Source organism: Myxocyprinus asiaticus, chromosome 26 (genome assembly GCF_019703515.2).
Source record: "Myxocyprinus asiaticus isolate MX2 ecotype Aquarium Trade chromosome 26, UBuf_Myxa_2, whole genome shotgun sequence".
NCBI classification, from domain to species: Eukaryota; Metazoa; Chordata; class Actinopteri; order Cypriniformes; family Catostomidae; genus Myxocyprinus; species Myxocyprinus asiaticus.
Window position 1 is genome coordinate 27576510 of NC_059369.1, and position 22984 is coordinate 27599493.

Here is a 22984-nt window from a genome sequence, read left to right on the forward strand (position 1 = left end):
AAGTGCAAAGCGATGCTTTGGTTTAGGCACTGATAATGACCACATATAGTATGCAGCAGTGAACTTCTCCACTGACCACTCAAGCATCACATATTAGACTCTCCTCAATTTTCTACTGCATATTTGTCTACATTCAAATTTCATTTATAAATATCCCATAAGTCACTAAGTAGTAATATTATAAATTACATTTTGTGTCAGCAGACACAAGAACATGAGTTTGCATGCTGGCCCTACCCAAGTCGCTCGACATCCAGTCCCTTTACAGGACCTTACGCTAATAAGCCTGATTTTGTCATACATCCAACAAAGCATAGCCTTTTGCTTCCATAAGTTTGCCTGTAGATGTAGGCCTTGAACTGGTAGAGGCATATTACAGTGGTCTACAGTGGATTGACATACAGTTCCAGGAAAAAGTATGTGAACCCCCTGATTTCTGCATAAATTTGGAAAAATGTAAAACTAAGTTTCAAGAATAGATAAACAGTCTGCTTGAATGAATAACACACAAACAATGATACTGTTTGCCGTCCTATGGTAACCCCAAAGCGTTTTAATCAGGTTAAATTTGTATCTAATTTGATATTGTCTAAAGTAAACACATACTTATAGCTTCCACTTTCCTTGAACTTTGGGAGAAATGTAACGCATTACAGTGTTGTTATAAGGGGCTGTACAACTCTGTCCATCTACAGATGGCCAAAGCTGTATGGCAGAAGAGGAAGAGGAGGTGAACGACTACCGGGTAAAATGTCTGAACAACCTAGCAGCAGCACAGCTGAAGCTTGGACAGTTCGATGAGGCGCTGCACACCAGTCGAGATGTGCTTTTCCTCGATCCCCAGAATGTCAAAGCACTCTTCAGGAAAGGAAAGGTAAGTGTGTTTATTATTCATTAAGCTATGAGTTTTGTGCATTGATGCACTTTGATTCAGTATGATCAGACTTGATTCGAAGCAAGCATATTGAGATGGCTGCTTGTGTAAGCCCCATCATTGCAGTATTAATTAAGCTGACTGGTTTTCTACCAGACAAGGTTTATCTTTACATCTGGATTTCACTTTTTCATAATTTCATCATAAAAAAAGTCAGATGTACATGTATATGAATTGTCACCAGAAGGTATTGGACCTCCCTGATAATGATGTTTTGTCTGAAGCTTTTATCGGACAAGGGTGAGTATGAGGAGGCCATGGAGACCCTGAAGAAGGCTTTGAAACTGGAGCCATCCACTAAAGTGAGAAACGTTATCGTATCTCTTGAACCCATCTACATTTTATGTGAGCTAGAAATAGACAATCCCTCAGTAGCTATTTACAGATCAACCAAAATCTTGTGGGTTGCGATTAAGTGTTTGTGTATTAATGCAAGTAAAGTGCATGCAATACATTGTTTATAATTCTATTTAGATTGAGTTTTCGTATACATTAGTACAAGCACTTTCCAAAATGCTTTTAAATAAATCCCAGAATGGAAAATTATTCATGTTTTTCAGGTTTGTGGATCCATTTGACCTATTTGAGGCATGTACAAAATGGTTTTCCAGTCAGTTATTTCAACAATTAATTATTTTGTTTATTTAGTTATTTTTTGAATGTCTTCATTAACATGATAGCATACTATCCCTGTTAACAATACCAGCTTAAACTAGCATAAGCTGGTTTGCTGTTCATCAAAGCTCACCACCCACCCTGGCCAGGCTGGCCTGATTGTTGATTTTAAATGGGCTTTTGCCACTTGCTAGCTTGTAAGACTGGGAGACCAGCCGAAGACCAGCATAAATCAGACTTATACCGACAGTTATGCTGTTGTTGTTGTTGTTTTTTGTTTATTTGTTTTCCCAGCAGGGGTGGACTAGTTATTTTAGTGTTGTGCATATGTCAAAAAGTTTCCAGACAGGTCAGACTTGTTTACAACACAAAGTTATGACAAGGAAGTCAGAATTCTGTGCTGGCAAATTCCACAGAATCTAAACAACCGATGTACTGTTCAAGGGTCAGTTTAGACAGTCAGTATGATTACATACAATGCAAGAGTGGAACATGGAAACAATATTTGTTTCCATTGCTGTAATATTGGGAAATAAGAGACTTTGGTGCTGCGTTACAATTGACAGAAACCAAACCTGTTCTGTCATGCCTTTGTGAGTAGTTAGTCTAATCCTCAAAAGCAGCCACTTAGATTAGAGCCGTCTGGAGCCACTGCATGGGCTCAGAGTCACACAAACAAAGACTTCCTGTAATAAACTGAATCAGCACTGTATTCACTGTGGATGTGTATGACAAGTGTCAGAAGAATCAGTTTTATTCTGCTTTAATCTGCTTTTAGAAACAGAATATTTGTATATCTGATCTTTGTTTTATGGCAACATTGCAGAACACTATGCAATAGGTGCAATAGTATTCCACCCTGCAAGCCCATAAAACAATATCTTTATAAAACTGTTTAGTTTCCTGCTTTCAGCTGGCTTTTGCCTCATCATCAGTGATTTTGTGAGTGGCTTCAGCTCCCCTCACACCCTGCTTTGACCCTGAGTGCTCATGGTGAAGATCGAGTCTTGTCTAGACAAAACTATAATATCTGCTGTTGCTATAATGACATCCCCATCTGGATGGCAGGATAGTGAGAAAACATTGCCTTAAGAGATAACAAAATTTAAATTAGGAACATAGAGTCAGGAATTGGATTGAAAGCATGGTACTATGTGCTGCTATTTATTTTAGTCTATTAGCCTATTAGCAGTCTCTTAAGTGTTTACTCTGTGCTTGTAATGTAATGGGTTTGGTGATAATTAGAAGAAGTGTATGTAACTCTGAATAATGAAGGTACTCCAGTGGGTTATATATATATATATATTACACTACCGTTCAAAAATTTAGGGTCACTTATTCTTTATTTTTTTCACATTTTAGAATAATAGTAAAATCATCACAATTATGGAATAATAGAAATGGAAATATGGGAATTATGTTGTGACTAAAAAAATCCAAAAATAAATCAAAACTACGTTATATTTTAGCATCTTCAAAGTGGCCACACTTTGCCTAGATTTTGCAGACATGTACTCTTGACATTTTCTCAACCAACTTCTTGAGGTGTCACCCTGGGATGCTTTTTAAACAGTATTGAAGAAGTTCCCATCTATATGCTGGGCATTTTTTTTCCAAACCAGTATGACTTTCTTTCATCCTTGGAACACAAGGGAAAAGGTTAGGCAGAATGTCAGGGACTGACTGACAAAGTCAGTCACCATTTATTTTCATTGTATGGAGAAAAGATGCAATGAAAGTGAATGGCGATTAAGGCTGTCATTCTACCTAATATGTCCTTTTGTGTACACAGATCAAAGAATGTCTTACTGGTTTGGGACAATATGAAGTTGAGTAAATTATGTCAGAATTGTAATGTTTTGTCATCATGGCATATTTAAAACAGGGGTCCCTGGGTCTGTAAAGGTTGAAAACCCTTGTTGTAAAATAGTCAGACCCATGATCACCAAGGGTTATGTCTTTGGTTTTAAAGTAAGCGAAGAACACTGTAAAAATCTCAATAAAGGGATTTTAATCACAGATATGGTTCCAGACGGAATTTCATTCCAGATTCTTTCTACTGATAAAATCAAGGTCAAGAAACTGTTTAATCTTCAAGGATACGATAAGCAGGTGTTCATTACAGATGTAAGTGTTTAAAACTTAATGTGAGCATATGCAGTAAACAGCTCACTCTCACCATTAAAAAACAAACCTTTAATTTATGCTTTTCCTGAGTATTACTAAACAAACTCTTCATTTATGTGCAGTTTATATTTGAGATGTAGTCATGGGTTGTAATGGGTTGTTTTTGTGTGTGTTTCTGTGGGCATGTTTAAGTGGTTTACGAGGACATTTTTAGGTTACAAACTGGTAATTACAAGGGTATTATGCTATAAATGTGGTTTATGAGGACATTTCTAGTGTCCCCATAATTCAAATAGCTTAAAAAACATACTAAACGATGTTTTTTTGAAAATGTAAAAATGCAGACATTTTTTTGTGAGGGTTAGTTTAGGGTTAGGGGATAGAATCTATAGTTTGTACAGTATAAAAATCATTATGTCTATGGAGAGTCCTCATAATGATAGCTGCACCAACGTGTGTGTGTGTGTGTGTGTGTGTGTGTGTGTGTTGTGTGTGTGTGTGTGTGTGTGCACCCAATCATGACTCTGCTGAAATTAAGCTCACAGTCAGTGAAATGACTCCATCTGCTGGGCAATATAAACATCTGGTGGACCACTCAGAATTGTACAAAATTCAAGCTTTGAAAGAAAGCCTTAGTGACCGCTAATCTTTATTATATTTTTATAGGCCATTCATGCTGAACTGTCAAAGTTGGTGAAAAGACAGGCTGGCGACAATGACGCCCAAAATTGGCAAGCTAAACCAGCCAACATGTTTGGGGAAAACATAGCGCCCATTCTGACGCCTCCACCACAGAAGAAGCCATCTGTAAGTGACCACCTAGTGAAGAGAATAAAAGTGGTGGAAATATCCTTTCTAAATGTGCCAGTGTCTCCTTCTTTTGATCTTATGTTTCCATCCCTTTCAGGGAATTTCTTGGAAGTTTCTGCTTGGAGCTTTGGTGGTGGCCTTGGGCAGTTTAGTCACATCAGTGGTCCTGACCGCACAGAACTAGCTCTCTCAATCTACTTGCAAATTAAGACGAGCCTCACAAACAAACATTCCACAGAACTGCCAAGAACGAAGGAGGGAAAATGCACTGAACTGTTCAAAGAGCAGCTGCGTGAGCAGCCCGACCATTGGTACACTGACATGTGCAAAGCAGAATGTATGCACAAAAACAAAGGGCAAATGCAGTTCAAAAATTTAAAATAAAAATATCAGTATAAATAAGTTTTGGTGTTGTGTTTTGTTTTTTGTAGCATCACATGCTCTATGATGTACTAATGGTGTTATTGTAGAACACATTTAATTAAATACTGTATGCATTTGCTGTAGGTGTCAATTCAAATTTATCTGAATGGCACGTTTTTTATTAGATACATTACTTCCACGATAACAAGACGTTAATAATACATCCGAGATACAGTAAATGTGTTGAAGAAAATATTTAGTCAAAACAATCAATCAGTATTCAGTAAATAAATAAACTGTCACTAATATATTTGTTTATGCAGACTTCAAAAGTATACATATGGTATTGTCACTTAACATATCACAATTATTTGTCAGTTTTCATGAGAGAACCTTCAGTGCACTCAGTTTCCATTTCCGACCTTTTCATCTTATTTTAATATCTCAGATATCTAAAAAACCTATTGCTGGTAAACGGGTAAAATGTCATCACCCCCACTGCACTTCTGATGTAAAAAACCATTGAGCCCACATTTCCCATCCATATAACGCACCTCATTGAAGTGAAGTGGAGCTCCATCCGAACTTGAGTGCTAACCCACAAAATTTACTCCAGTTCCACTCCAGGGTTCAGTTTCCTGGGCACATGCATCAAGCATTGCTCTCTCTTCCTCCTCCACACTCTGGGATTCCTGTAAACAGACCAAATAGTGACTCATCTGTACAGAGGATCTAGTGCCTCAGCTGATTAATCTATTGTTGCCTTTGTCTTGCCCAAACCAGTTAGTGTGACATGTTGGAGGAGGCACTGACATGTCACTTTGCATCACAGATCATTGTTACCAGTTAACAGTATGCCAGGTGGTGTATCTCTCAGATGGACTTGACTGAAGTGTCTCTGGTATGGTCACTTTATATAGCAATCATTGTATTGGGCCGTCTTGTATCTGTGTTAGCAGAACACCCTAGTTTATAGTCCTAGGAGGTCTGCAGATCCTCGCCCTGGATGGTACATGGAGTCTTTTCTTTGAAAGTCCACCATGGGTATGCCATCTGAGGCTGAGATTACTTTTTTAAGACTTGGGAGTATTTAGTTGAATGCTGTTAAACTGAAACCACTCCACAAAGCTGCTAACCAGGTTCCTTTATTCCACTATTAAAGGGATAGTTAACCCAAAAATGAAAATTCTCTCATCATTTACTCTCATGCCATCCTAGATGTGTATGACTTTCTTCTGCAGAACACAAATGAAAATTTTTAGAATATCTCAGCTCTATACAATGCAAGTGAATGGTGGCCAAAACGTTGCAGCTCCAAAAAGTACATAAAGATAGCATAAAAATAATCCATATGACTCCAGTGGTTAAATCCATGTCTTCAGAAGTGATACAGTAAGTGTGGGTGAAAAACAATTCAATATTGAAGTCTTTTTATCTGAAAATCTTCACCTTTGACCAGCTTTGACCAGTAGGTGGTGATACGCACAAATAATGTGAATAGTCCAAAAACAAAAAAGAAGAATGTAGAAGTGAGAGTGAAAGTGGAGATTTATAGTAAAAGATTTAAATATTGACCTGTTTCTCACCCATAGGGCTATCTAATGTATCGCTTCAGAAGACATGGATAAAAACATTGGAGTCATATGGATTACTTTTATGCTGCATTTATGTGCTTTTTGGAGCTTAAAAATTCTGGTCACTATTCACTTGTATAATATGGACCTACATAGCTTGAGACATTTTTATAAAAATCTTTGTTTGTGGTCTGTAGATGAAAGAAAGTCTGGGACGGCCATAGGGTGAGAATTATGAGAGAATTTTCATTTTTGGGTGAACTGTTACTTTAATAAACCCATAAATTACAGTGTCTTTGGAGATCTTTCTCAATGTTGTTCCGCAACTGCCTCACATTTTTCACCTGTTGGCATTCTTGACTTCAGCTCACTCATACGGCGTAAATATGCATTCAATATCCACGAAATTTAATCAAAACCTAATTAATAGGATTTCATGAGCAATTCAAAGTTGTTTCAGGTTATTTTGCAAGCAATTCCTTATTAGTCTAGCTTTCACCAATAAGAACAGTTACAGTGCTTGACGTCACACATCTCATCCAATCAAATTATTCCCCTCCGTCCTGAAAGTTCTCGCGATGCTGCGTATTCTTCCAGAGGAAGTTTGACGCCAGACGTTAAAGTATCGGTTCGTTGGTGGGGAAATAAAATAGCGGCCCTTGGGGTGAGCTACTCTGAAAACCGGATAAAACTGATAAAATATGACCAGTGAGTATATGGCTGCGTCTCACTTGGTTTCACCAAAGCAATATTTGGTTGTTAGAGTTTTAAGAGCGCTTATGTATCGGGTTGTCAGGCCTGTGGGTTTGACTGACTCTGGTTTAAAACTGACTAGACGGAATTAAAGTCTGAATTCAGATATATATATATAACGCCGTTACGGCAGTTGCTACACAGTTAACCGGACAGTATAAAAGATGCCGACATTATAGTTATCCTAAATCCATATTTTGGCTTTTATTGAGGTGTGTGTTGGTGTCATGGTACGTCAGGAACACGCCCCTAATGCTCGTCTGCATAGTGAGCAGGCGAAACATCTCAGCAGCCTCATTATTTAACCATATTAATGGCTGCTATTCGTTCTCTAATCAAATACTTTATATTTTAGCAAAGCACGCCTCATGCCTCGGCCTCTGTAGTTATTTGGAACAAAGTTGTAAACCTCATTACTTTTTGTGTTTAATAAATAGTTTCAGATACTGTTGTTTGTGTAATGTGAAAATACCCAAAATGTACTGTAAAATGTTGTTTATTGATTAATAAAAATTCTTGCCCTCATGCATGCATCATTTTTAGATGAAATCTGATATTTAGCACTCACTGTCCACTGTAGGAGGAAATCAGCGTGAACTTGCTCGCCAGAAACACGCCAAGAAGCAAACTGACATGAACAAGGGCAAGAGAAACGATGATGGTTTATCTGCCGCTGCCAGAAAGCAGAGGTAATACACAATCACCAACAGTCAACTCACTTTGACTCTTAAAGGAATGATTAACTCAAATGAAAATTCTCTCATAATTTACTGGCCCTCAGGCCATCCCAGATGTGTATGACCTACTTTCTTCTGCAGAACACGAGATTTTTTAGAAGAATATCTGAGCTCTATAGGTCCATTTAACGCATGTGAATAGTAACCAGAACTTTAAAGTTCCAAACAGCACATAAAGGCAGCATAAAAGCATTTCATACAACTCCAGTAGTTAAATCCATGTTTTCTGAAGTGATATGTTGGGTGTGGTAGAACAGATCAAGATACAAGTCCTTTTTACTACGAATTTCCACCTTTGATCAGGCTCGATCAGTAGGTGGCGACACGCACTAAGAATGTGAATTGCCAGAAATCAAAAGAACGTGGAAGTGAAGGTGGAGATTAATAAAAAATTACTTTTATCTGTTTCTCACCCACACCTGTCATATCACTTCAGAAGATGTGGATTAAACCACTGGAGTCATATTCATTACTTTTATGCTACCTTTATGTGCTATTTGGAGCTTCAAAGTTCTGGTCACCTTTCACTTGCATTGTATCTAAAGAGCTGAGATATTCTTCAAAACAATGTTTGTGTCCTTTTAAAAGAAGTAAATTGAGAGAATTGTATTTTTGGGTGAACTGTGCCTTTAATGATGTTGGTGTTGCTTTGTTCCAGTGAATCCAAGCATTGAAAATGTGCTATGGTTTAAAATGTTTGTTTTGGGACACTTTTCATTGCAATTATTGTTTGCATGCATTCTGTTCTTTTTTTTAGAGATGCAGAAATAATGCAACAGAAACAAAAGAAAGCCAATGAGAAAAAGGATTCTAAAGCAAAATAGTACGGCGACAACGGCAAACCCGTCACCATTGGTGTCATTAGGCTGTATTGGGGATTTTTGTTTTGCGCGTCTAGATTCCACAGTATCAATGTTCTTGTGTTCTTTTCTCTTAGAACATTTTATACTGTACTGATTTTGGTTGATTGGGTAATTCATTGTGCACAGGTCTTTTCTTGATCAGTATTTACAATGTAAAAAAGAATAGGCTACTCATCTTGGAACTACATAGTTTTCTTTTAATATCCATTTCTTGAAATTGCTAAATAAAGTGTAAATCAAAATCAAAGAGGATATTTTGAAATACATTCTTTGTAAGTTGGATAGTTCACTGTTGTTAAAAATCAATAATGCTGCTGTTCACACCAGATGTACAGTTTTTCCAGGTTCTGAATTAGACCCAAATAATGAGTCAGAGTTAGTCTAAAATTTTTATTTAACACAATGTTAGAAACATTTGTATAAACATGTCCTTCAAAACGATTCAAAATATTACAACACTTAAATAACAAGTAAAACACTTAACACAGAACCCTGAAGTGAATCTTGGTAATTTATAGGCAAATGTACAAGTATACATTTGATCACTGTGCTTAACACTGAGTACTAAACAAAGATGTCCAGTTCTCTAAAATACACTAGATTTCTTGCCACAACATTTTTCAAATAAAAGGACATGATTATGGTAGAATTAAACATTGACAGTATTTAAAGTTACCATGACTACAAAGCACAGACTTTAAAATCATTAAGACAATTAAACTTGGCATCTCTAAGGTGTATCCAAGCAATGACCAGCGAGACTTAAACTCCACAGCAGTTGATCGGTGTCTTTCTCTGATTGTGAATGCTCAGCTTTCCCTGCGACTCTGACCTCCATCTCAGTTTAGCATGTTTCTTTACTTCCCTGTGATAATGATTAATAACACTTTAAGCCTTAAAATAACTTTTTTTAATTGGTGTTAGAATGAGTTTGAAAGAACCAATTAGATTTCTTACCTTGCTAAATGTAAAACTGCCTCTACAACATTTGTCCCCTCTTTTGCACTTGCCTCACAGAACAGGGCATTGTAAGCCTAATGTCATAAACAGCAGCCATTAGAATGGTCATGATAGTTATTACATTCTTTCCACCCAAAACTGATATGACACTCACCATAGCAAGCTTTTCCCCATGGAAAGCACTTACACATCTTCCCTCTGGCTTCTCAGCCCTCAAATCCACCTTGTTGCCAATCACACACACTGGGATGTCCTCATCTGTTGACTCCTGTGAGAAAAAAAAAAAGAAAGAAAGAAAAATGTAGTTTGCTCAACCATACATTAACTGGATTCAGACAACAAATTTTGATACAAAGAAATGTCAAAGCAAAATATGTAAATGTACCCGAATCTGTTCCACCCATTCGCGAACATTTAGGAAACTGCTCTCAGATGTCACATCATACAACAGTAGCACTCCATGTGCTTTTCGAAAGTATGACCTGGCAATGCTGCGGAACCTGTACAAGAAAAAAGTAGCAATTACATTTTTGCCGAAAGATGATTTTTTTTATTACAATGTTCATCAATATATTCTAAGTTTAAAGGAATAGCCAGGGTTATTTTCAACCTAATGTCTATGTACCATATCAAATTTCAATACAAAAAAATACATAACATGAATATTACACATGTTAGCATGAGACATAAGGTGTGAAACCTAAGTCCCACCTCAACAGGACTAGTCAGAAAACTTTACAGATTAAACATTTGTATGCAATAATTCATGTGCTTTGACAAAATACAAGGTTTACCTTTTAAACCCTCTGGCCTTTTGCCTGCTAAAAGTCTTCGAGTGTATCTACAACAAACATTTCCCATTTGTTTATACACAGTGCAGGATGAAACGGTCTGTATTAACCTACAGCATGTCACAGTTGCAGTACATCGACATTAGGTTGAAAATAACCCAGAATACTCTATTTGTTAAGTGTTATCATGAGACTCTTTGCTTAACCCCTTTAAAATCTATTAAGGGAACAGTAAATCTCTAGGTGGCACAACCCACTTTACAAATCCAAGCTACTCAAACTAGTATCAATTAACCAACACATTGAAAAGGATTGCTTTTCATAAAATCCAGATCGACTAAGCAGGTGTTTCCTTGCCTTAAAGGGATATGTCACCCAAAAATTACAATTGTCAAAATTGTCATGTTCTTCCAAACCTTTACGACTTTCTTCTGAGGAACACAAAAGGAGACCAAGCAGTATGTTAGTCTCGGTCACAGTTCACTATTGCTTCTTTTTTTTCTATACAATGAACATTAATTGTGACTGAGGTTGTCATTCTGCCAAACATATACATTTGTGATCCATGAAAGAAAGCCAGTCATCTGGTTTTGGATCAACATAAGGGTGATTAAATAGTGACAGAATTTCAAAGTTTCACTGAACAGTGCCTTTTAAGAATTAAACCACACAAAGCCAAGCATATACCTTTCCTGTCCAGCAGTGTCCCAGATTTGAAGGTTAGTTTTCTCTCCATCCACAAGCATCTTCTTTATTTGAAAATCAACACCTGCAAGAATTCTTAGTGCTTTTAGGATTCTCAATATTTATATGGTAACATGAGATGATAAAATTTTAAAAGCACAATTGACAAATTTCTCACCTAGAGTTGTTTGTATATCTCCTCTGAATTCATTGAGACTCAGTCGTAGTAAAAAGCTGGATTTTCCTGACCCAGCATCCCCAGCCAGCACCAGATGATACACTGGAGCAAGCTCATTGGTGTCACACAGGTCTGCTTCAGTTTGCTGTAGAGCACAAAATGGTCAGCGAATTGGGATTAATGGAGGATTGGAGGCGAGAACCATCATGCGGCAATGTATTAAATACCAACACAAAGATATTATGTGATAGTTATACAGCAAATATAATTGTTGCAGTACAAATGCAGATTTCCAACCAAGTAAGCTTGAGTAAGCTAAAGGTGCATCCAGTACATTGACAGGAAAAGCAGACAACCGGCGTCGTAGTGAAGAGGTAACTGAGCCAACTGTGCTTGGAGCTACAGATTCCACCGCTTCAAACTTCAGGTCTGAAACCTATCAGACATTGTTATTCAACCAAGGAATATGCATTTACTTCATTAACCTTTACCACTTTTACATCAGATCTACAGCTACATTATATATTAAAGCTTACAGAAGGCTTACCTCCAGCTCAGTAGGAATATAAGAGTAGCTATGATGCACCGTTTCCACTAAATGACAGCTGTCATCACTGTCATAATTGCTGCCTGACATTGGCTCAGTGTCTGTCTGTAGGGAAACTCCACTGTCCAAATACTTCTCAGTCCAGCACTTAACCAGGGTCATGGAGTCCTCTTCATTAGCAAAACTTTAAAGTAACAGACAGAAATGTCAGCCATAAAACAAAGCGTCTTGAACATTTACTTTGTACTCCTTCCTAATCCTATTGAGGTATAACTGCAACAAACACTGAATAAACAATAGTGTTCAACTACCTGCTCTGATTCATCGTACTCTGCCGAATCAGTTTCATTTTCCTAGGAGGAACTTCATTTTTGGGGGAGAGCTGCAGAAGAGTAAATATTTTAACAAAGACAAGTTATATATGTACATTAAAATGAGTTCCAGAAAATTCTACACAACATTAGATTATACTGAAATAAAGCAGTACATGAGAAAAATGGAAAATAAAAATCCAATTAAATAGCTACCCGTCTTTTTGTAGAGGCATTATCCAGGCTCAGAGCAGAGCGTAACCCATCGTTGCCGTCATACAACTTTTTGTTAATTTCCCTTATGTGGAGAATAAGTGTCAAATTTACATCCATTATGAGATTTCTAATAAGTGACAAGAAAATCCTTTTCCTCGTTTGAATATTTTGATTGAGCTTCACTGAAAACACATGCTATCCATTAACACATTATACACACTCAGTGACCACTTTATTAGGTGCACCTATACACCTACCTATTCATGCGATTAATCAGCGTGTGGCAGCAGTGCAATACATAAATATATGAAGATACAATTCAGGAGCTTCTGTTGATGTCACATCATCCATCAGAATGTGGAAAAAAATGTGATCAGTGATTTAGACCGTGGCATGATTTTTGGTGCCAGACAGGCTGGTTTGAATATTTCTGTAACTGCTGATCTCCAGTAATTTTCACGAACAACAGTCTCTAGAGTTCACTCAGAACGGTGCACAAGTTTACCTAATAAAGTGGTCACTGAGTGTATATTGGATGCATTACACCACTACCAATAATACTGATGAGCAACAGATCAGCAAATTTAGAAAGTGACAATTAAAGAATAAAACTGAACAGACTTACTGGAGCATTTCTATATGGCTGGAGTAAGACTGATATTCCATCACCATCTTTTTAAGGTCATCACTTTCTCTGTGAGAGAAATTGACATTAAAAATGTAAATAAATAAATTAAAAAAAAATTATTTTCTTAAATAATAAACTGGGTTAGAATTAGATCAAGTTAGAAAGGATAATACATTCTCATTAAACAAGAGACAGCATTAATGTCTTAGGGTACATATTTTTGAGAAGCTTAACTAGATTTTTGGATTTTGAGTGGTGCTTGCTTTTGCTAATTTTGCCACCACAAAGCTAGGGTGTTGTGGGTGGATAACAGCACACCTCTCCCAAACAAGCTGCATAATATGAGGGATCATTACCTCAGATTGCTTAAGCAAGCACCACTTAATCAACTCAGGGATTAATGTTACCACCTCTCATGTTGGTGTTTCTGGTCGGTGAAGGCGTTTTTGAATCTGTCCAACTCTATTTGGAGAACTGAGATGCTCATCTGGGCTTTCGTGAGAGAAGTCCTCAGTTCTACATTTTCCTATAGAAGAATGCAGAAATGAAAGCTGACAAAGTCATAAAAACATATTTGGACAGTAACACTTGGGATTTGGTGGAATATCTGATTCACACAGTACCTGTGTTAGATCTCTAATCTGTACTCTCAATTTGATGCCATCTTCTCTGGGGCTCTTTAATGTGGACTCCTCTTGATATTGCTAATGTTGGAGGCAAACAATGCGAGCAACACAATACAATAGTTATACACATTTTAAATCACATGCAATAATGTTAAAATGAGAATCCCACTTGCATTTTGAAAAGACTAAATTCTCCCACCTTTGTGAGCCTCTCTATTGCTGCCTGCAGGTCTGCCAGCTCATTCTCGTGCTTGATTTGGAGCATAGCAATGGATTCGTCCAATTTCTTTTGCTCCTGTATGCATGAAACCCAAGAAGAGTGTTTTCCTTATATGCACAGGCCTAATAAAGAGGCATTTACAAGCTCTCATAGAGAAGCCTGTGTGCACAGCATCTGGCTGGAACTCCTGTTAAAATCTTCACACTTGGCTCGAAGAATGAAGGTGAACCGCTCAGTTAGAAGTCACACCTGAACTCTCCCTTTTCCATTTACTAAGACAGAACAAAATCTATATAGATGTGTTTGTATACAAAAACACTATGGTACTTCATAATTAAACATATTAATAATGTCCCCATGAATTCAGAAAAGTATAGTATTCTCTTGAACAGCCAGTGTATTAAAATAATATTTTACACAAGAATCTAAATTATGTCATTTACTCGGTCATGTAATTTCAAACTAGTAGTAAACCAAGATTATTTTTAAGAATATCCGAGGCACTCTTTTCCATATAATTAGTGAATGAGGACCTATTAAGCGTCAAAATAATAATAATAATAAAGAAATTGGTCCAAATTAAAAATAATGACTTATTTTGGTCCATTCATCATACATAGCTATCTTATGACAGCAGAACAATTGGAATTTAGTGCAAAATTCATATAGACTTTTGATACTTTTTTGTCAGTGCTTGAAAGCACCAGAAAAGAGTAGTCAATGTTTTTGTTGTTTTTTGTTTTTGTACAGAGGAAAGATAATCATTCAGGTTGGGTACAACATGAGGATGAGTAAATAATGATGGAATTTTCATTTTAAGGTCAACTATTCCTTTACATTTTTAACATCCAATAAAAATGTATGCAATTGTGCCAATTCATAATCATTCTCCATTCTCATCACTACACACACCAAAACGGTCCGACTTCTCACCTCTTCCCTGACCTGCTCTTCTGTGCGGGCCAGCTGCTGCTGCAGGTCCTCCATCTCTGCCAACTGACTGCTGCTCAGTTCCTCTGTTCTGCTGAAAACAAGTAACTACACAGCTTGTCTAACAGCACACTTACAGTACGCAATGCTAACTATGAAGTCTTTTTAACCAAACGCAGTTTAAAAAAAGCCAGTCTTATTCTTAGGATACCCTTTAATGCATCCAATTACACCTACATCCAGATCTCAAAGAAATTGTGTTCCCCGAGGAGCTACTACTGGAGAGATGAATTACTCCTTTAAGCTACACATTCTTCTCATAATCAAGCACGTGCAGTTGAGCAAACCTCTGATGACAGCAAAGGGAGGAAAGAAGCCAGTGCTCTTGAGAACTGGAGCTGCGTGTAAAGTGGACCTTGCACTAAACACACAGTTAAAATGCTAGACTAGCCTATATCTTGCAGAGAAAACAGAGCTTCTAAAATGGGTCAACACCTATAGAAGCACTCAGACATTCTTGTTTCTGAGAAAAGTGAAAAGGGCAAGCTTAGTAACTCTAGCCTGATTTTCAATTTCCTCCTTCCTGGAGAATAAAACCACTCTAAATTTTACAACGAAAGCTTTAGAACCTCAGTCAAAAATATAACTCTTTGACTGAACTTGATTCAATCATGGACAGTGGTGGTTACACATGTTTGAAATGAGTTCTCTTAAATTAAAAGTACCATTTAATTTCAATTTAAATACATAAAGTATAAAGAACCTAACTGAATCAAGTTAACATGTCAGAATGCTCAGATGAAACACTTTTAGTGATATGCTAGCTAGTGAAAGGAAATGTTAGCATGCTAAACACATGCTGGTGGGAAGCACTACTGAGTGCATCATAGTCACTATGGTTAGCAAAGCAATTGCTCAGTGGGTAAAGCAATATGAAGAATACTCAAAATGTATTGGTCCTTAACCTAGGCTCAAGCTCCACTCTTTACCATGATGGTAACCCAACATAAAACATTAAACACTATAAAGTCTCCCCCTTCATATTCATCTTGCACAAAGACATATAAAATAACACTTAATTTGAACATTTAGTCCCCTTGTTGAGTCCCATGCGAATCATGTTGGGAACTAGAAATCATCTGGCCAGTTTAAGTTAACCAAACAGAAAATATTAATATTGTCCCAATGCACATCGATTAAGTAAAGCTGACAAGACACTTTTTTTGTTATTGTTGAATTAACTCAACTGGTTACATGATTTTTTTTTTTTTTGAGTAATATGAACATGGGAGGATTGCTTTAAACTGACGATAGTGAAAGTTTGCTGAAAGAGTGCTGAAGCCATTAAATGCTTACATAATATATTATTCATGCTTCCGCTTGTTTTCACCTTATTATATAGTAGATAATGAAGTTCGTGGTGATGTTAACGTAAATTCATTAAATACTGAACAATAAAAACACTAAATTCTGTTGGGACGTTCAAGCCAGTAGTTCAGATTTTCACTGGCCTCACCACAGAAAAATTATACTTTTCATTTTAGCAATATACTTTTGAACATTTATGTGCCAGGAATAATATATATTTTTTATTTTTTTTAAACGTGTAAAATTCTCTTTACGATCAACTACATTGGCTGAAAATTTTTAGCATATGATGCAAAACATTACTGATCGATTTTTATTTTTTAACCCATTGTTATGGATGCCTTAAATACAAATCATTCTCACAATTTCTACAAAACCTTCTGTATTTTCCAGCTAGATAATGTTCTGGTTTTAAGTTTAAATCAGAAGAATTTGCAACGGCATTCAATATATCACCGAAATCCAAATGTTAAAGTTTGCAAGGCATAAAAACACATTTACAAGATCAATGAATGTAAATTGTGACACCGCTGAACTGGCCCAACATGGCAAGTGGCAGTTTCATCAAATGGCCTGAAACTCACACTGGCCCTGGTAAAGGTACAAAAAAACATTCAATCACAATTGCATTTGATTTAATTTATCATGTGAAAATACTAATAATTAAGTAATACATTAAGCTCTGTTGAAGATCAAGTACTGTAACACTCACAGTCTTGACAGGCATTAAAAGTGAAAGGGCCTTCAATGACCCCATTCTGAAGTGTGGTGGAATTATTCAAAGACTTTGGGGGGGGGTGGATCTTCTCAGATGCTTAATGGTACACTCCATATTGCAATAATTATAGCAGAACCAGCTGTAGCAACATCTGTTTGACTTCACAACAGCATCCCAGCTGAATCCTGGAAATGTTTCTCACCTTCGCAGACTGGTCCGCAGTCGTTCTCTCTCTATCCTGTGCTCTCTGCTCTCAGCCACAAGGGACTTAATGAGATCCTCATATTGCTGCAGTAACAGCTCATCAGATGTGGAGTGAATCTGTTCATACAACTCACTCAATAGATCCAACTGCCTGCAGACACAATAAAAACTGTTAAAAGTAACAATATAAACCATGAACCCTGCAAGAGCATATCTCAGACACTTGGTAAAATGTGTGTAGGGTGCAATGGGGCTAAAGAGAGAATTTTGTTTTGTTTTTTTCTCCTTTTTTTCTGGCCTTAGTGCATCAACATGGGAAAAATATACATTTCTTTTTTACTGAATATTGATGAGCAACGTAATTTGAGTGAAAACTTTATTAAAAATAATCAAAAGGTGGTTATAGGGGGCCTTTTACATGCAGCCTTAGGGGTTATACAGTGACAGATATAGGGGCAATAGTTACAGGCCTGAATTTGTCAACTTATGCAAATAATTGAGACAGAAAGATTTTTTTTGTTTGTTTTGTTACATAAGTTAATGCTTATTCAATATAACTACTTCAGAAAAGTGTGCATTTCCTGTTAATTACAATAACATTTGGCAATTCATAACATTAAGTATTCTATAAACAAATTAATCTCCATTGTGATTGGATCAGTCAATGCGAGCCCACTTTGAACATTAATGACTAATCTATTCCCCCCACTTAAGGAAAACAATGTGGTTTATGGGGGCCCTGCGATAAGCTTTTTACCCCAAATACTATCCTTTCGCTTATAGTATAGTTACTGAAAACCTTTTGATTTAGTTACCTTGAATACAACTGAAAATGACAATTATGAAAAAGAAAAAAAATTCCCCAGTAATAAATGTGATAATTTCTCACTACATATACATTTGCAACATTTAAAAAAAAAAAAAAAAAAAAAAATTATATATATATATTAAATGTTAGGTCAATTACATAAAAAAAAAAAAAAAAAAAAATCAACCTTTAATCATTCCACCCGATGAATCAGGAAAATCTGGCACTATATAGTGACAAACAGGTGTATAGGTAAGTCCCAGTTTTTTTTTTTTTGTTTTTTTTTTGCCATTTAGTGTTTAAGGAAGAAATAAAATAGACCCATTTATACCCCAAAGGCCTAGAAAATCACGTATAATAATAATAATAATAATAATAATAATAACCCAAAAATAAGCCTCGTTTTCAATATCCAAAACATATATTCTTATTTGTCGCTTTTGTTTTCTTGACAGGTTTCGTGAGAATCACCTGATCAGGCAAGACATGAAAATTCCTTCACTAAAAGCCTCACATACATCGGTTTGCCCTTTGTAATGCTTATTATCAGTTGTGAACAGGTTTGGTTTTGTGCTAGCCTACATCACTTCACAAGTCAAAATATCCATACGTCCCAACAATTTTCATACCTTGCCAAATAAAAAGCAACATCACCGTCTAATGTGTTCTCAAATTCATCCCAAGCAATCCTCTGACTTTGCGAACAGTTGTCCAACAAAGCCAGATTGAGGGCTTCGGATACTTCCTGAAAGCTGGACGAAAAATCGTTTAAATTAATGCATCCGTCTCCGTCCAGGTCGAACTTGTTGAATAAAGTCCTTATCCCGTCAGCAGGGACATAAAGCTCTCGACAAACATTGACGAAGTCATCGTATTCGATTCTTCCAGATCGATTTCCATCACACGCCGCAAAAAGACTCCGAAGGTCAGCTTGGTCCATCTTTAAACTTTGATAAACAAACGACTATCCACCTGTGTACACCAGCAACCCTCCAAAAAATGGAAGTGTTAAAAACGAAAAAAGAAAGAAGAGGAATTTGTGAAGCAGATGATCGCTAAAGATCTACCAGACCCAACACATCATCAACAGGTGCGCAGAAAACTCGCTTAAATCAAGACACAGGCAGATGAATGCATGAGCGACTGAATAATCTCGCCTTGTTACAAAGTTTGTGTGCCATTGGACAGCTGCGGAGGTAGGCGTGTCTTAAATGTCCACAACAATCTCAGAACCAGCCCACATTCCCTACTAACAATTTTCGGTTCCCAAGGGAATTTTTCGGTTCCCGTCAAGAGAACGTTTTGTGTTTGTCGGGTTTACAGTGTGAAACATTATCAATAATAGTTACAGCAGACTTTGTGTGAAGTTTGAATTATGTCTGAAGTATTCATTTTGTGAATTTTGAAAGTTTAGTGGTAGTTAGAATATACTTTTGATGGGTTCCACACATTTTTTACCTCCATTTGTCTGCGCATCTTCGTCAGCAGTGCCACAGTTGTAATGTCAGTTTCCTTCTATTATTCAAAGAACTTAGAACAAATAATAATAATAATAATAATAATAATAATAATAATAATAATAAATAACAACGAAGAAATGGGAGAAAAATACCAGAGGAGGATAAAAACAAGGAAACATATATTATAAATAAATAATTAATAAATTACATAAATACTTGGTAGTGGTCTTGGTCTTTATTGCTTTCTCTGTTCAAAGATTATTAGGGCCATTATATTTAAATACTATGATGTCACGTGGGAGGGCTTCTGGTTTTATTAAATAACACTTCCCAAATAATAAATAATATTATATTCTAAAAAAGAGAAAATACCATCTACTCACTATTCAGTCATCCATGATTCATTTAATCATTGAGTATTCGGCTGGTCATGTGATTCTAACATGGCAGCCCCCATGAGGGGACCTTCTCTATGTAGAGTAAAACAGGTTTTATAAGGTTACTGGAATGACTGTGTCATTTGTCATTGATTTTACACATATGTTTCAAAATTACAAGTAATTTTCTATAGCAGTAAAACATTTTAAATGAGGAAGAAAAAAAAAATACTGAGTGCACCTTTAAAAGGAACTTGAACTTTTAAAAACACGTCTGGTGAAATTCCTGTTATATTTCCCCATCGCTGGGTCTTGCCTTTTTAGTGTAAAGACACATTTGGTTTGAACAGCCCCTTACATGTGTGGGCCGCCACAAACATTTCTGAAATAAGTTTTCTATCATTAGATTTGCACTTATGCATAGGGTTGCCACCCGTCCCGTAAAATACGGGCTCGCCCCGTATTTAAAGATGAAATGACGATTTGTCCCGTATTTGAGCTGGTCAGATGGTGTCACGGTGAAATCGTTCCAGATCGCAAATTTAACATTGATACAAGTTGGAAAATTTGCCTACCGTGGGTAAGGGACCGTCTGAAATGTCCACACATTGTGCTAAAACGTGCTAATACTGTGGAGGGTGTGGTAAAGGACCGTCTGAAAAGTCCACAAATGGTGGTAAAACTGTGGAGTTTTTTCTATATAAATGTTCAATAAGATCAAACAATGTATGAATACAATAATAAAGACAAGTACAGGTGAAGGAAAAAAATAAACAAATATAATAAATAAAGATTATTAAAAAAATTACAAAATATGTATAAACCATCCAAAATGTATACACAAGATAAAGAAGACAAATAATCAAAAAAAAAAAAAAAAAAAAAAGAATGTTATTTTTTTTATAAGTCATGGGTCAGGAAAGTTCTCATTTTAGCATATAAGAAAGGATATAAAATTTTTATTAATAACGCATATTAACGGTCTGAGTAGCTCAGTGAGTAAAGACGCTGACTACCACCCCTGGAGTTCACGAGTTCAAATCCAGGGTGTGCTGAGTGACTTCAGCCAGGTCACCTAAGCAACCAAATTGGCCCAGTTGCTAGGGAGGGTAGGGTCACATGAAGTAACCTCCTCATGGTCGCTATAATGTGGCTCTCACTCTTGGTAGTGCGAGTGGTGAGTTGTACGTGGATGCCGCGGTGGATGGCGTGAAGCCTCCACATGCACTATGTCTCTGCGGTAACACACTCAACAAGCCACGTGATAAGATGCGTGGGTTGACGGTCTCAGATGTGGAGGCAACTGAGATTTGTCCTCCGCCACCCGGATTGAGACGAGTCACTAAGCCACCATGAGGACTTAGAGCGGGGAGAAAAAGGGGAAAAAATAAAATAATGCATATTAACTCAACACATTTATTGCTAAAACTGTGGAAGATGTGGTTAGGGGCCGTCATTCCCCCAAACCCCCCAATTAAGTGTCCCTTATTTTAAAACTTCAAAAGTGGCAACCATACTTATGCATGAACATGAAGTGACATTACAAGTCCTACTGAAGTAGATACATTGCGCGCCACCGCGGTCGTCACCTTCTGTTAAACACACTGTTACTTTATTTCCCTTATTGGTTGCCTGCCTTTGTTTGGTGATGTCCGTCCTTGCCACAACTTTTGGCTACACCCAATGAGGTAGAGGCAATTTCTCATCTTCAATTATCTTTACAGATTAACTGACTTGCAGGTGAATTACCATCATAAAAGTAAACCTAAAAGTGCCACAACCACAGTTATCCATCTGAAAAAAATAAAATAAATAAAAACAAATAAAAATAAATAAAATAAATAATAATAATAATTATAATATATATATATATATATATATATATATATATATATATATATATATATATATATATATATATATATATATATATATTTTATTTTTTATTTTATTTTTTATCTCCCATCTATCAATGGCTAACTACAGGAGTCATTGTGTAAACGCCTAAAGGCCTAAACGAAACTTGTGTTTGCAAGTGATTCAGTCATTGTTAACTTTTAACTGAGTCAAATAGTAAGCTACTAGGCTACACACATGCACACTCATGAAGAGGGATTAACATGATTTTCGATGAAGTCAATTATTTATTTGACCATGATTGCATATAAGCATTACGTTGATGTAACTACGTCACATTTTGGATGTTTACTTTATTTAAACTGGATTGAACTAATGATCACACGACTGCAGCATATGATGAGTCGCTTGCCAACAATTGCCACATGATGGCAGTATTATCAAAGTCACATTTTCAAAGCACTTGTGCACGTGATTCAAACTTTTGTTATATTATAACGAGAAATGCGAGTTGTGTGTTTGTAATGTAAATTTTTTTCAGGAAAATTGTAAAAGAAAGCCTGTAAACCTAAAATAATAATACATACACTACCGGTCAAAAGTTTTGAAACACTTGACTGAAATATTTCTCATGATCTTAAAAATCTTTTGATCTGAAGGCATATGCTTAAATGTTTGAAATTAGTTTTGTAGACAAAAATATAATTGTGCCACCATATTAATTTATTTCATTATAAAACTAAAATGTAAAAAAAAAAAAAAATTTTTTTTTTTTTTTTTAAATTGATGACTTGGACCAAATAATAAAGAAAAGCAGCCAATAAGTGCCCAACATAGATGGGAAATCCTTCAATACTGTTTAAAAAGCATCCCAGGGTGATACCTCAAGAAGTTGGTTGAGAAAATGTCCAGAGTTCATGTCTGCAAATTCTAGGCAAAGGGTGACTTTTTTTGCAGACGAAAAAAAAAAAAAAAAATTATATATATATATATATATATGACCAGTAATGTATGTCCAGTGTAGGAGAATGTAGTATGTTTCTATTTATAATACAGTATATGTTTGCTTGTCAGTAGAGGGCATTGAACCATCAGCTACTGAAATAAGCCAAGTGATTTGTGTCTGGAAATGTAAGTAGCACATGTTAAAAGGTTAACGTTTCTTTAACATGTAAACTGAACTTTCTGTTATTTCTGCACATTATTGCATCATACATTTATATTTATCATGTTGCATATTGTCCACTTTCATTAGGTTCAATCTGAAACATATTCTTTTTAGACCTGCAACATTTCCTTGACAAGTGTAGCCTACATTTTTATTT

General features: G+C 36.3%; 3 protein-coding genes across 6 annotated transcripts in view; 2 read left to right on the plus strand and 1 right to left on the minus strand.

The window, feature by feature from the left end:
* LOC127417422 (peptidyl-prolyl cis-trans isomerase FKBP8-like) overlaps nt 1–4872 on the plus strand; it is a 76756-nt gene extending 71884 nt beyond the window's left edge. The window contains exons 6-9 of the mRNA XM_051657472.1: nt 696–874; nt 1159–1236; nt 4343–4483; nt 4584–4872. Of these exons, the coding sequence (XP_051513432.1) occupies nt 696–874; nt 1159–1236; nt 4343–4483; nt 4584–4670 (485 nt within the window). The 3' untranslated portion in view covers nt 4671–4872. The remainder of the gene's footprint in view (nt 1–695; nt 875–1158; nt 1237–4342; nt 4484–4583) is intronic.
* A 2132-nt stretch (nt 4873–7004) lies between these two features.
* LOC127417298 (small EDRK-rich factor 2-like) lies at nt 7005–9042 on the plus strand. The gene is made up of 3 exons (XM_051657224.1): nt 7005–7131; nt 7757–7865; nt 8671–9042. Exons 1-3 carry the CDS (start codon nt 7125–7127, stop codon nt 8735–8737), a joined length of 183 nt encoding a protein of 60 aa, XP_051513184.1. The 5' UTR covers nt 7005–7124; the 3' UTR covers nt 8738–9042.
* Nucleotides 9043–9152: 110 nt separating this feature from the next.
* Nucleotides 9153–19440, minus strand: LOC127417297 (ras and EF-hand domain-containing protein-like). 4 transcript variants are annotated; one of them, XM_051657220.1, is made up of 17 exons: nt 18595–19440; nt 17156–17308; nt 14871–14958; nt 13917–14012; nt 13715–13795; nt 13502–13617; nt 13089–13157; nt 12464–12545; nt 12248–12318; nt 11937–12120; nt 11670–11825; nt 11390–11534; nt 11215–11296; nt 10122–10236; nt 9891–10004; nt 9734–9810; nt 9153–9641 (listed from the first exon to the last, which is right to left on the minus strand). In XM_051657220.1, the coding sequence occupies exons 1-17, from the start codon at nt 18903–18905 to the stop codon at nt 9539–9541; spliced, it is 2043 nt and encodes a 680-aa protein (XP_051513180.1). In that variant the 5' UTR covers nt 18906–19440; the 3' UTR covers nt 9153–9538. The 4 variants fall into 4 exon arrangements, with proteins under 4 accessions (XP_051513180.1, XP_051513179.1, XP_051513183.1 ...); XM_051657219.1 differs by having other exon boundaries at nt 14871–14961; XM_051657223.1 differs by having other exon boundaries at nt 11724–11825; nt 18595–19439.
* Nucleotides 19441–22984: the final 3544 nt, after the last annotated feature.